Source organism: Bos indicus, chromosome 1 (assembly GCF_029378745.1).
Source record: "Bos indicus isolate NIAB-ARS_2022 breed Sahiwal x Tharparkar chromosome 1, NIAB-ARS_B.indTharparkar_mat_pri_1.0, whole genome shotgun sequence".
Classification (NCBI taxonomy): Eukaryota; Metazoa; Chordata; class Mammalia; order Artiodactyla; family Bovidae; genus Bos; species Bos indicus.
Genome location: NC_091760.1, coordinates 132,977,601 through 132,992,773, shown reverse-complemented (window position 1 = coordinate 132,992,773; position 15,173 = coordinate 132,977,601). Strand labels below are relative to the sequence as shown.

General features: G+C 37.2%; 1 protein-coding gene across 3 annotated transcripts in view; it reads right to left on the bottom strand.

Annotated features, from left to right (window-relative positions):
- The window catches only part of STAG1 (STAG1 cohesin complex component), a 509,253-nt gene that overhangs the window by 337,178 nt on the left and 156,902 nt on the right, over positions 1-15,173 (bottom strand). For all 3 annotated transcript variants that reach the window (XM_070770514.1, XM_070770470.1, XM_070770576.1), the window contains one exon: positions 13,115-13,217. In XM_070770514.1, coding sequence (XP_070626615.1) covers positions 13,115-13,217 — 103 coding nt within the window. The remainder of the gene's footprint in view (positions 1-13,114; positions 13,218-15,173) is intronic.

The following is a 15,173-nucleotide window of genomic DNA, read 5'->3' as shown; positions in this document are numbered from 1 at the left end:
ACAACTTATTGAAGAGGGTGTGTCTTTTCTTTTTCCCATTGTATATTCCTGCCTCCTTTGTCATAGATTACTTGCCCGTGAACACATGGGTCTATTTCTGGGCTCTCTATTCTGTTCCATTGATCTATATGCCTGTTTTTCATGCCAATATCACACTGTTTCAGTTACTATACCTTTGTAGCATAGTCTGAAGTCTGGAAGGGTTACCCCTCCAGCTTTGTTCTGTTCCCTCAGTATTGCTTTGGCAATTCTGGGTTCCATATAAATTTCAGGGCCATTTGGTCTAGTTCTATGAAAATGTTATGGGCATTTTCATATAGATTGCATTAAATCTGTGGACTCCTTTGGGCACTATCGACATTTGAACTATTAATTATTCCAATTTAGGAGCATGGGATATCTTTCAATTTCTTTAAATCATTTTCAGTTTCCTTTATCAATGTATTATCATTGTCAGCATATAGGCCTTTCAACTTGGTTAAGTTTATTCTTAGGTAATTTTTGACACAACTTTAAATGAGATTTTTCTTTAGCTTTCTCTTTCTGATATTTCATTTTACTATAAAGAAATGTAACAGAACACCTCACACTGGTCAGAATAGCTTTATCAACAAGTCTAGAAATAAATGTTGAAGAGGGTCTAGAGAAAAGGGAACCGTCCTACACTGTTGATGGTTATATAAACTGATACAGTCACATGGTACAGTATGGAGGTTCCTTAAAAACAAACAAACAAACAAAAAAACTGAAAATGAAGCTACCATATTATCCAGCAATTCCACTCTTGGGTATAAATCAGGAAAAAAATGAGAACTCCAACTCAAAAAGATACATCCATCCCAATGTTCACAGCAGCACTAAATACAAAAGTCAAGACATGGAAACAACCCAAGTGTCCCTCAACAGTCAACTGGCTTAAAAAGATGTGGCACATATATAATGTAGTATAACTCAGGCACAACAAAAAATATTACCATTTGCAGCAACACAGATGTACCTAGAGAATATTATATTTAATAAAGTAAGACAGAGAAAAACAAATATTATATCACTCATATGTGGAATCTAAAAAAAAAAAAAATGTATCTGTATACAAAATAGAAACATACTCACAGGTGTAGAAAACAAACATGGTTACCAAAGGGGAAAGGATAAATTAGGAATACGGAATTAATAGATACAAACAACTAAAACAGATAAGCAACAAGAAATGTGCTTACTGTAAGCACAAAGAAACATACTCAATATCTTATAATAACCTATAATGATCTATAACCTATAATGGAAAATAATCTGAATTATATAACCTGAATCACTTTGTTGCATACCTGAAACTAACAATATTACAGATTAATTATGCTTCGATTTAAATAAGTTAATAGAAAAAAAAAAAAAAAAAAACTGAGTCTTTCCCTTAATTCGGAGGTTACTAATGCCTTAGAAACCCAGCCAGTAACTCAGTTCCCTGGAGGTAGATTCCTGTCCATTATCAGTTTGTCTCAGGGACTGAAATCCTATCCTTGAATCCCAGGCCATTGGGTGGGGCCCTCATAACAGGCTACCAGGCAATACAGGTGCTAGCTCTAGACCAGATGTACCTTATGATCCTAGAGTTACAGTTTCCCTGGTAGAAGATGATCAGCTTACTCCATTTATCCCAGCTATTACCTGTCTAGTAAATCTTTCTTCCACTAATGGAAAGTGAACCTCTTTCCAAATATGTGCCTCAACCAAGTATGCATGCCTAGCTTCTCATGTCTTATCTCACAGAGGCTCATTTATTCTACCTCTAAGAATTTATGCTTAATAGCCCAAGTGACACTAAGCGGTAATATTATCAAATATGCATTACGTGAATTTAATCACGAGCAAAGAGACATGCTCAAATTGATTCAATCTACAGAATGTATCAGACAATTTCTTTCACTCATTCAACACAACTTTTCTTTCTATATTCATTGTCCAGTTACTATGTGCCAAAAATATTAAACAGTTGATCCTTCTATATAGTAGCACACTATCTCTCAAAAAACTCACAGTGTTTAAAATGTATTTTTCAACATCCTAATACAATTCTGTCATTTGGTGGTGGACGAGGGACACTGAAGCTTCAAATCCCATAAACCATAGTGCAAGTGAGACATCTATAGTACACAGGGTTCAGGTATTCACTGCTATAGGTAATTCAAGGGACACTGTGGGGAAAAAAGACACGAACAAATACCTGGGGGGCGGGGAGGGGAGTGGGCGGACGACTTTCTAAAACAAACCCTGACTCAATGTATAAAGTAATGAATTTTCTGGAAAACAGACTCAGGAATTCAAAAACCTATATACATCGTTCACTTTGTGAAAATGATGCATTTTAACGTCAGAGTGTACGCTTGCCTGGAGAATCCCATGGACGGAGGAGCCTGGTAGGCTGCAGTCCATGGGGTCAATAAGAGAAGGACACAACTGAGTGATGTCACTTTCATTTTTCACTTTCATGCACTGGAGAAGGAAATGGCAACCCACGCTAGTGTTCTTGTCTGGAGAATACCAGGGATGGGGGAGCCTGGTGGGCTGCCATCTATGGGGTCACAAAGAGTTGGACACGATTGAAGCGCCTTAGCAGCAGCAGCAGCAGCAGCAGCAGCAGACCAATCTTTAGAACAAATGCTTTACTTCAACTCTATACTACTTAATTTAAATGTATATCTACACTTCTAGTAAACTATTTTAAGTTGGCATAATTGGACAAGAAGATTTTCCAAACCTACTCTATCCCACAAGTTCTCTACAGGATAAATTGCAGTCTATATGTACAATAACTTGTCTACAAACTTTAAGAAACAGAGAGAGAAACTGAGCCTAACCTAAACTTATTCATGAGGTATGAATATAAAGTAATCCTCATCCTTTCACAAATAATGAATATTAAATATGTGGGGTAGCTTAAAGTAAAATCTTCAGAAACTAACAACTGAAACAGAAACACAAATAACTACAATAAACTATAGTATATTTTAAAAAAAGACTTTTCATGGAAACTTGCTTTAAGATAAGTACTGGAACGGTTCTATGAAAGGAAAAATAACTTTCACTGACTGATAATCAGGGAAAACGTCACACTAGAGATAAGTATAAAATTGAGACTTGGTCAATTAAATACAATTAATAAAATTAGTTAGATTACTACGAACAGAATTTAGGAAACAAAGATTTCAAAAAGAAAATAAACACCATGAGTTAAGGTTCAGTTCAGTTCAGTGGCTAAGTCGTGTCTGATTCTTTGCAACCCCATGAACCACACAGCACACCAGGCCTCCCTGTCCATCACCAACTCCCGGAGTCGACCCAAACTCATGTCCACTGAGTCGGTGATGCCATCCAACTATCTCATCCTCTGTCGTCCGCTTCTCCTCATGCCCTCAATCTTTCCCAGTATCAGGGTCTTTTCAAATGAGTCAGCTCTTCACATCAGGTGGCCAAAGTATTGGATTTCAACTTCAACATCAGTCCTTCCAATGAACACCCAGGAATAAGTAAAAACACACAAGCCATATACAGAAGGACAAAAGAGATGTATTTGACTGAATAAAAGGTTATGAGTTTACAAACACAATAAAATAAGTTAGAAGAACATGCCCCAAATAAAAAGATGCTTCTTAATATTTGAACAAGTTAAAATAAAAAAGGGTCAACCTGGCAGTGATTTAAAAAATAGGATGGAAAAGGGAAAAGTTTAAAAACAGGAAGGTAACTACAAAGTCCTTTAAAGTGAGGCCTAAAGAAAGGAACATTGGAAATGTAAAAAAAAGGGACAGATTGTATAAGACATTATGAAACAAAAATTCATGAGACTTGGAATCTCATTAGATATAGGATGGAGGGGAAGGGATTTGGGATGAGGAAATTAAATGGTGACTGCTGTTTTAATTCTAGATTCCTGGAAAAATTATGGTATCTTTTAGCATAATTAAGGAAGCCAGAACTAAATGTTAGTCTATAGAAGAAATGTTCAATGAAAAAAATTTCAAAATAAAATAAGAAAGCTGATTTGACAAAGAGGAGATAGATACAAATCCAACTGATAATTACATTTCCAAAACTGATCATAAAAGTATGTAGGCTTAAGCTGCAAAAACTATTTTAAAAAGATATTTCAGTTGCTTAGAAAATTAAAAATAGAAAAAGTGGTATGGAAAAGGACCAATAGGCAATTCAGAAAAGAAATACAAATGACCACTATTGCAGAACATATTGACAAAATGTTACAGTACTTAAAAAAAATCAGAAAAGATTTAACAATCAGTATACTCAAAAGTAATATAAGTAATGCCATATATTTTGTTGTGTGAAAAGTAAGGCGGTAACATACATTAAAACCTTCAAAATATATAGCATATCTTTTGAGTAATAAATTCTAATTTTAAGAATCTAGACTAAAAAGTATCTATGGCTCTAGAACAAAATTTATTCCTGAGATATAACCTTATGTCTGCATGGTTTAAATTAGTAAGCAAATTTTAACATTTATGTTCAAGAATAGGGAATCAATTAGATAATTACAGGCAGAATACTATGAAGTGATTAAATTTATAAAATATATATCATAAAATTCATAACATAAACAATAGTACCAAGGAATTTAGAATATCTAATTTTCAAAAATATATTCACTTGTTAACCTTTACTTCTGATACTCATTGTTAATGTTTTGTTGTATATGCTACACTAAATTTTCTATGTACATGAATATATGGGCAGAAAAGTAAAAATTGTATCTCTTTTTTTACTTTTCCTACTTACCCTACACAAATATGAAAGTTAAATAATGTTCAGAATATAAGTACTGGTTCTCACTTAAATAGAATGGAGAACAAAAAACATAATAAAACATTAAACCAGAGAGTAAAGACAAGTGACGTTACAGTTATGCTGATTTACATGACAGCTAAAAGAAACATGAAATCCTGGACTGGATCATGAACCAAGGGGAAAAAAACTTTTTTCTTTTATTTAGGGCATTATTAGAATATCAGACAAAATCTGAATGAAATTTATGCACATAAGGTCAGTATTATACAAATATTGTTTTCCTTATTTTTCAAACATGTACTGTGGTTGTGAAGAATATATTTGATTTTAAGAAAATGTATACTAAATAAAGTACTAGGAGTTAAGTGGCATCATGTCAACAAAGTACTCTCAAAGAGTTAAAAAATAATAATTTGTATATAGTAAATTTGTATATATAAATGTATACTTACATTTATGCATTTGTCTGTATATATATAGAGAGAAAATATGATAAAGCAAATATTGTAACATGTTAACATTTGGACAATATGCATGAAGAATCTGCACAGGAATTCTTTGTAGAATTCTTGGAATTCATCTGTGACTGAAATTATCTCAAAATTTAAAAAATTTTAAACACTAAGGAAAAAAGAGTGATGATTTAACAAAATTAAACACCATTCATTAACTCAATAAACAGTCACTGAAGTCAAACAGTAGTATAGAGCAGTAAACAAACCAGATAAAAATCCCTCACTTCAAGCAGCTTACCTTCTAACAGACACTGACATTGACATTTAAGTCGCTCATTCGTGTCCGTCTCTTTGCGACCCCATGGACTGTAGCCTACCAGGCTCCTCCGTCCATGGAATTTTCCAGGCAAGAGTACTGGAGTGGGTTGCTATTTCCTTCCCCAGGAGCTCTTCCCAACCGAGGGAAAAAACCCGGGTCTCCTGCATTGTAGGCTTACCGTCTGAGCCACCAGGAAGTCAGACAATGAATAAACACCTCAAGGACATACTATGTGAGATAACAATAAGTACTACAGAGAAAGGGGAGAACACACAAACACACATACGATGAGGACAAAAAGGGGAGAAAACACACACACACACACACACACACACACACACACACACACACACACACACACGATGAAGACAAAAAGTCCCTTGCAGTAGGAGGGAAGATACACAATTCCAGATACGATCATTAAGGGAGTCCCCACTGAAAAGATGACACAGGACTCTGAGTCAAGGACCACACATGATAGGTTTCAACAAAAGCACATGATGGTGGCTTAACTCAGCATTACAGTAAAAAAATGATTGATGCAATTTGCAAATCAATTAGACAACATATGTTGATAGTTTAGATATAGTCTGGGAAAGAAAGATTCAATGGCTACATGGTTTACAGCTGAGCGACTAGAAGAACAAAGCTACCATGAAAGGGCTGAGCAGGGGATAGGAAGCGTGAAAGTTTGGCTTTTTTAAATATCTTGGGACCATTAAATACCTAAATGATGATTCTCAGTAGATACTAGATGTGGTCTGGAATCCAGAGTAAAGTTCAAGCTGGAGACATAAATCTGGGTAACATGAGCTTACAGATGGTGTAGAGAGAGAAAACGATGTTCATTAATTCCTAATAAAATCACAAGGGTAGAAGAAACATGATACTATATAGTGTTTGTTTGGAGATCAATAATTATTTGAATTGTTGTTGTTCAGTTACTCAGTCTTGTCCAATACTTTGCAACCCCATGGACTGCAGTACACCAGGCCTCCCTGTCACTCACCATCTCCCAAAGTTTACCCAAGTTCATGTTCATTGCATTGGTGACACCATCCAGCCTATTCTTCTGACAACGACTTCTTCTTCTGCCCTCAATATTTCCCAGCATCAAGAATTTTTCCAGGGAGTCAGCTGTTCACATCAGGTGAACAAACACTGAAACTTCAGCTTCAGTCCTTTCAAGGAATATTCAGCCTTGATTTCCCTTAAGATTGACTGGTTTAATCTCCTTCCAGTCCAAGAGACTCTCAAGAGTCTTCTCCAGCACCACAGTTTGAAGGCATCAATTCTTTGGTGTTCTGCGTACTTTATGTCCCGCTCTCACAACCATATGTGACCGGTGGGAAGACAATAGCCTTGAATATACAGACTTTTGTCAGCAGAGTAATGTTTCTGCTTTTGAACACACTGTCTCAGTTCAGTTCAGTCACTCAGTCATGTCCAACTCTTGGCAACCCCATGAACTGCAGCACGCCAGGCCTCCAAGTCCCTCACCAACTCCCGGAGTTCACTCAAACTCAGGTCCATCGAGTTAGTGATGCCATCTAGCCATCTCATCCTTTGTCATCCCCTTCTCCTCCTACCCCCAATCCCTCCCAGCATCAGAGTCTTTTCCAATGAGTCAACTCTTCCCATGAGGTGGCCAAAGTACTGGAGTTTCAGCTTTAGCATCATTCCTTTCAAAGAACACCCAGGACTGATCTCCTTTAGAATAGACTGGTTGCATATCCTTGCAGTCAAAGGGACGATCAAGAGTCTTCTCCAACACCACAATTCAAAAGCATCAATTCTTCGGCGCTCAGCTTTCTTCACAGTCCAACTCTCACACTCATACATGACCACTGGAAAAACCATAGCCTTGACTAGATGGACCTTTGTTGGCAAAGTAATGTCTCTGCTTTTGAATACGCTATCTAGGTTGGTCATACCTTTACTTCCAAGGAGTAAGCGTCTTTTAATTTCATGGCTGCAATTACCATCTGCAGTGATTTTGGAGCCCCTAAAAATAAATTCAGCCACTGTTTCCACTGTTTCTCCATCTATTTCCCATGAAGTGATGGGACCAGATGCCATGATCTTCGTTTTCTGAATGTTGAGCTTTAAGCCAACTTTTTCACTCTCCTCTTTCACTTTCATTAAGAGGCTTTTTAGTTCCTCTTCACTTTCTGTCATAAGGGTGGTGTCATCTGCATATTTGGGATTATTGATATTTCTCCTGGCAATCCTGATTCCAGCTTATGCTTCTTCCAGCCCAGCGTTTCTCATGATGTACTCTGCATAGAAGTTAAATAAGCAGGGTGACAATATATAGCCTTGACATACTCCTTTTCCTATTTGGAACCAGTCTGTTGTTCCATGTCCAGTTATAACACTAGTAAAGTAATGCTCAAAATTCTCCAAGCCAGGCTTCGTGAACTCCAAGCCAGCAATACGTGAACCGTGAACTTCCAGATGTTCAAGCTGGGTTTAGAAAAGGCAGAGGAACCAGAGATCAAATTGCCAACATCCGCTGGATCATGGAAAAAGCAAGAGAGTTCCAGAAAAACATCTATTTCTGCTTTATTGAATATGCCAAAGCTTTTGACTGTGTGGATGATAATAAACTGGAAAATTCTGAAAGAGATGGGAATACCAGACCACCTGACCTGTCTCTTGAGAAACCTGCATGCAGGTCAGGAAGCAACAGTTATAACTAGACATGGAACAACAGACTGGTTCCAAATTGGAAAAGGAGTATGTCAAGGCTGTATACTGTCACCCTGCTTATTTAACTTCTATGCAGAGTACATCATGAGAAACGCTGGGCTGGAAGAAGCACAAGCTGGAATCAGGATTGCCAGGAGAAATATCAATAATCCCAAATATGCAGATGACACCACCCTTATGACAGAAAGTGAAGAGGAACTAAAAAGCCTCTTAATGAAAGTAAAGTGGACAGTGAAAAAGTTGGCTTAAAGCTCAACATTCAGAAAACTAAGATCATGGCATCTGGTTCCATCACTTCATGGAAAATAGATGGAGAAACAGTGGAAACAGTGGCTGAGTTTATTTTTGGGGGCTCCAAAATCACTGCAGATGGTAACTGCAACCATGAAATTAAAAGACACTTACTTCTTGGAAGGAAAGTTATGACCAACCTAGACAGCGTATTCAAAAGCAGAGACATTACTTTGCCAACAGAGGTCCATCTAGTCAAAGCTATGGTTTTTCCAGTGGTCATGTATGGATGTGCGAGTTGGACAGTTAAGAAAGCTAAGCGCCAAAGAATTGATGCTTTTGAATTGTGGTGTTGGAGAAGACTCTTGAGCATCCCTTGGACTTCATGGAGACCCAACCAGTCCATTGTAAAGGAGAGTAGTCCTGGGTGTTCTTTGGAAGGAATGATGCTGAAGCTAAAACTCCAGTACTTTGGCCACCTCATGGGAAGAGTTGACTCATGGAAAAGACTCTGATGCTGGGAGGGATTGGGGGCAGGAGGAAAAGGGGACGACAGAGGATGAGATGGCTAGATGGCATCACTGACTCGATGGACCTGAGTTTGAGTGAACTCCGGGAGTTGGTGATGGACAGGGAAGGCCTGGCGTGCTGCGGCTCATGGGGTTGCAAAGAGTCGGACACAACTCAGTGACTGTACTGAACTGAACTGAACTGAATGGGGCCAGATCCCATTAGTTTTTTAATACTTAGTTCTAAGCCAGTTTTGCTACTCTCCTCCTTCACCCTCATCCAGAAGCTCTTTGATACCTCTTTGTTTTCTGCCATTAGAGTGGTATCATCCACATATCTGAGGTTGTTGATATTTCTACTGTCTATTTTGATTCCACATTGTAAATCGTCCCATCCGGCATTTCTCATAATGTGTTCAGCGTGTAAACAAACACAGTGACAGCAGACAGCCCTGTCGTATTCCTTTCTCGATCCTGAACCAATCAGTTGTTCCATACAGGGTGTGAACTGTTGCTTCTTGACTCACATACAGGTTTCTCAGGAGACAGGTAACATGGTCTGGTATTTCCATTTCTTTAAGAGCTTTCCGTAGTTTGTTATGATTCACAGAGTCAAAGGCTTTAGCACAGACAATGAAACATGGTTTTTCTGGTATTCCTTTACTTTCTCTATTATCCAGCAGATGTTGGCAATTTGATCTCTGGTTCCTCTGCCTTTTTCAAACCCAGTGTGGACATCTGGAAGTTCTTGGTTCACATAATGCTGAAGCTTAGCATGCAAGATTTTAAGCATGACCTTACTAGCAAGGGAGAGGACTACAACTGTCCTTTGATTTGAACATTCTTTAGTACTACCCTTCTTGGGAATTGGGATGAGGATTGACCTTTTCTAGTCCTGTGGCCACTGCTGGGTCTTCCAGATCCTCTGACATACTGAGTGCAACTCTTGGATAGCATCATCCTTTCAGAGCCACAATAATTAACAAGTACGAATTAGGACATCTGCAAAGTAACAGTTCAGTAAGAAAAGTCTCTGAAATAATAACCTACTGAAAAGAAACACCAAAAATGAAATGTCTCCTAAGAATTTAGAAATAAGGAAAATAATGCTGCCCAAAGCAGAAGTCCTTATACAATTTGTTCTTCATTTCACTGAGTAAATTAGTAAAATAAGAGATCCATAAAGTCCTTTTAACAAGAATGAATGGTAACAAAAAGTTTATGAACCAAAACTTAGAATTGTTCAAAATGGAGCCAGTTGAGGGCAAGTGCCCAAGCCATCTTCAGAACAGGTACTGTGGAATAACTCAAATATGATCATTCTGACAATTATACCTCTCAATTTTAATTAACATCTTGGTATTTTGGCATTCTTGAGGGAAAGAATTTGGGAGGCAGGTTATGAATTTAAATCCTAGCTTTGTTCCTTATGCAACAGTGTGACCTCAGCCACTTTCTTTTTTTGTTTTCTACTTTGTAAACTGCATACAAGACCTATTTAACAGTACTGGTATGAAGATTAAATGACATAAAAAACATCAATACAGTACAAAGCCCAGGGTAGAAACTCAGGCAGCTCTTTTGTTTCCAAAGTTAAGAAATGGGTCTGAGTCAGGTAAAAATATAAAAAGCTATGTGACTAATGAGTGTGAATATAAGGACTAGAGTCTAACACATGTCTCTAGAATGCTATTATCCTATGATGGTTGACAGTTTTTCCATACTAGAAACATGGGATGAACATGTACTATTTACATATTAGATTATGTAGTAGCAGTTTCACTAAAGTCAGTGTTAGTCCTTCAGTCATGTCGGACTCTTTGCAAACTCACGGACTGTAGCCTACCAGGGTCCTCTGCCTATGGAATGCTCCAGGCAAGAATAATGGAGTGGGTAGTCATTCCCTTGTCCAGAGGATCTTCCCTACCCACAGACACAACCTCAGTCTCCTGCACTACAGATTCTTTACAGTCTGAACCACCAGGGAAGCCAATTTCACTAAAAATAAAATCTTATTTCTAACCACAAAAGAGCTAAGCATTTGGATACACAGACTCCTTTTCATCAGGAAAGCAAAACATTACATGAATATAGCTGTAGACTATAGCTATAGACAAGTCAAAACTAAATAGGTTATAAAAAATAATACAACAGACTGCTGAAGGGGTGATAAATTCTGTTTAGGAAAATAAATAAAGGTGTTCTTGAAGAAGACAGCACTTAACCTGAATTATTAAGTAAAGAATTTTAACTGGAGGGGAACAAATTCAAGAAAGCAATCATGTTTGCAGTATATTCTATTATCTTCAAGCAACTTTAGTCTTATTTCAAAATGTGTACTTATAAACAATGAATTGTAGAGAAGGCAATGTGACTTGCCAATAGTCTTAGAAAAACCATATAGTAGTAAGACAAACTCAAAGAGTCAACCGCTTCTAGCTACAAGACTCTCACTTTGCCCAACATGTTTTTTAAAGGAATACCATAGCATCAAATACTTCTACAAAATAAAGGATTATAAAGACTGCCTATGATATATGTCTTTTCCTCCACTATTTTTTACTTTACATAAAGGTGAAGGATAAAATCAAGTGTAAAGAAAACTGTAGATGTCATCCTTCTATCCCTTTCTTTGTTGTTGTAAGATTGTCCTGGAAAGTAAATGCTATGGAGTTTCACTGAATCTAATAAGAAACTGTGGCAAACAGAGAAATATTAATAGAACAAAATTAACATAAAAAACATTTTTGCTGCTGCTAAGTCGCTTCAGTCATGTTCGTCTCTGTTCGACGCAATAGACGGCACCCCACCAGGCTCCCCCGTCCCTGGGATTCTCCAGGCAAGAACACTGAAGTGGGTTGCCATTTCCTTCTCCAATGCATGAAAGTGAAAAGTGAAAATGAAGTCGCTCAGTCGTGTCCGACTCTTCACGACCCCATGAACTGCAGCCTACCAGGCTCCTCCGTCCATGGGATCCTCCAGGCCAGAGTACTGGAGTGGGGTGCCATTGCCTTCTCCGAAAAAACATTTTTAAGTCACTACAGATGACATACATATATAATAACTGGTTAAATAACATAACCACTGATTGCAATAGGTAGATCATGAGTCAAACTAACAAGCTAGTTTTTAAAAGATAATATTTATGAGATGATTATAAACTTTAAATGTCTTATTTGGTGATTTTACTAAAATACTGTCATCTTGCATTATAAGAATGATATTGGTTGTTGTTGTTTAGTTGCTAAGTCATGCAGTGATGTTTAAAAAAGAGAAGGAAAGCCCTTATCTTTTAGATACATTCTGAAATATTCAAAGATAGAATGCTATCTAGAATGACCTTCAAAAATAACACAGGAAAAAAAGATTGGCAATGACTTGATAACTGCCGTAACTTAGATTTATATGCAGAGTTTATTATACTATTATGACTTCCACAGAAGGAGGCTAAATTTGTCCATAATAAGAATTTTTTTTTTCATAGTAAGAATTTTTATAAAATAAAATTTTAAAACTGCAATAACAAAGTCAACTCACCTTTATACTCATAAAGGTGAGTATAAAATAATACAAGCTTTAACCCACTGATACCATTGATACTACTGCCTCTGACAGTACTACTTTCAATTAAATGACTGTGTACTCCTATGACATAAAGATACCATACAATAAGAATAATTAGAGCTTTTCTAAACTTCTCAATCATGTGTAAATGAGAATATATTCTGAGACTGAACTCAAATACTACAAAAATGCATAAAGAGCTCACAAGAAATCAGAGCTCCATCTAAAAATAAAAAGCAAGGAAATCATAACTACATCTCATTCCATGTCGATCATCTTCCCAATTCCTTCACATGGACTACCATTTATTTATAAGAGAGGCATGGAAAGCAAAAAAGATACTATAATTAATTTTCTTTTTCTAACCACTGCTAAGGCTATTTATGAAGCAAAGTTTCCAAGACATTCTAATGTGTACGATTTTAAAAAGTATTTACAGTATTATAATTAACATATAGCTCATATCAAGAACCTTTACTTGGTAACCATTATAGAAACAAAGATGACAAGTATATACATACTGGAGGCCGGCCAGGTCGACCTCTTTTTCTTTTTCCTTTGACCTCTGTTTCTTCAAGTTCACTGCCAGCATCAGAATGGGCAGTAGTCTCATTAGTTGAATCTCTAGAAAATATGATACATTATTTTAGTGAACAAATTAATAAATACATACCTATTAACAATACAATGCAGCTCTATTCCTCTAGCTTTCTTACCTTTTGCTGTATGTACACATATAGCTAATTAGAAGTGGTTTATGCTTTCACGTTCAGAAAAAAATCTTTAGCAAATTCAAAATATTACCCTCCCTGGTTAATATTATGTAACAATGAATAAAATGATTTTCCAAACAGAGAAATACAGACAAGGAAATGACTGTGGAAATGGCAGCTGCTATAGAAAATATAAATGCAAAATACAACTGCAAAAGACTGATTCTTGAATATAAAAAAAAATAAAGGCTTGGGAGGAACTTTATTGATTTCCTAATATAATGAAAGTGTGTTAGTAAATGTTTAAGAATGGCACTTCAAAGAACTTATGCACATAAATTATTAGAAACAGTACCAATGTAAATGCAGTAGAGCACACAAATTACAAACAATAATAAAAATGCACAATATTCTTTTTCATAAATTCTATCTAGTTCAGTTCAATCACTCAGTCGGGTCCAACTCTTTGCAACCCCATGACCACAGCACGCCAGGACTCCCTGACCATCACCAACTCCCAGAGTTCACCCAAACCCATGTCCATTGAGTCAGTGATGCCATCCAACCATCTCATCCTCTGTCGTCCCCTTCTCCTCCTGCCCCCAATCCCTCCCAGCATCAGAGTCTTTTCCAATGAGTCAACTCTTTGCATGAAGTGGCCAAAGTATTGGAGTTTCAGCTTTAGCATCAGTCCTTCCAAAGAACACCCAGGACTAATCTCCTTTAGAATGCACTGGTTGGATCTCCTTGCAGTCCAAGGGACTCTCAAAAGTCTTCTCCAACACCACAGTTCAAAAGCATCAATTCTTCGGCGCTCAGCTTTCTTTATAGTCCAACTCTCACATCCATACATGACCACAGGAAAAACCATAACCTTGACTAGACAGACCTCTGTTGGCAAAGGAATGTCTCTGCTTTTTAAGACACTGTCTAGGTTGGTCATAACTTTCCTTCCAAGAAGTAAGCGTCTTTTAATTTCATGGCTGCAATCACTGTCTGTAGTGATTTTGGAGCCCAGAAAAATAAAGTCTGACACTGTTTCCAGTGTTTCCCCATCTACTTCCCATGAAGTGATGGGACCAGATGCCATGATCTTAGTTTTCTGAATGTTGAGCTTTAAGCCAACTTTTCACTCTCCTCTTTCACGTTCATCAAGAGGCTCTTTCATTCTTCTTCACTTTCTGCCATAAGGGTGGTATCATCTGCATATCTGAGGTTATTGATATTTCTCCCAGCAATCTTGATTCCAGCTTGTGCTTCCTCCAGCCCAGTGTTTCTCATGATGTACTCTACATAGAAGTTAAATAAGCAGGGTGACAATATACAGCCTTGACATACTCCTTTTCCTATTTGGAACCAATCTATTGTTCCATATCCAGTTCTTACTGTTGCTTCCTGACTTGTATGCAGGTTTCTCAAGAGGCACATCAGGTGGTCTGGTATTCCCATCTCTTCCAGAATTTTCCACAGTTTATTGTGATCCACACAGTCAAAGGCTTTGGCATAGTCAATAAAGCAGAAATAGATGTTTTTCTGGAACTCTCTTGCTTTTTCCATGATCCAGCAGATGTTGGCAATTTGATCCCTGGTTCCTCTGCCTTTTCTAAAAGCAGCTTGACCATCTGGAAGTTCATGGTTCACGTATTGCTGAAGCCTGGCTTGGAGAATTTTTAGCATCTATCTAGTTTACAGATTCATATAAAATGATTTGGTAATTTTGTGAAACTCTTGTATCCCTAGCTAACCTATGGTTTCAACTGATGAGCGAACAGGCTTTTGATGTGCAAGACAGTTGATACCTTTGTGCACTTTAATGAACAGAATGCAAAAGAAATGACAAAGCCATCTGTTGGAACTTCACTCATTG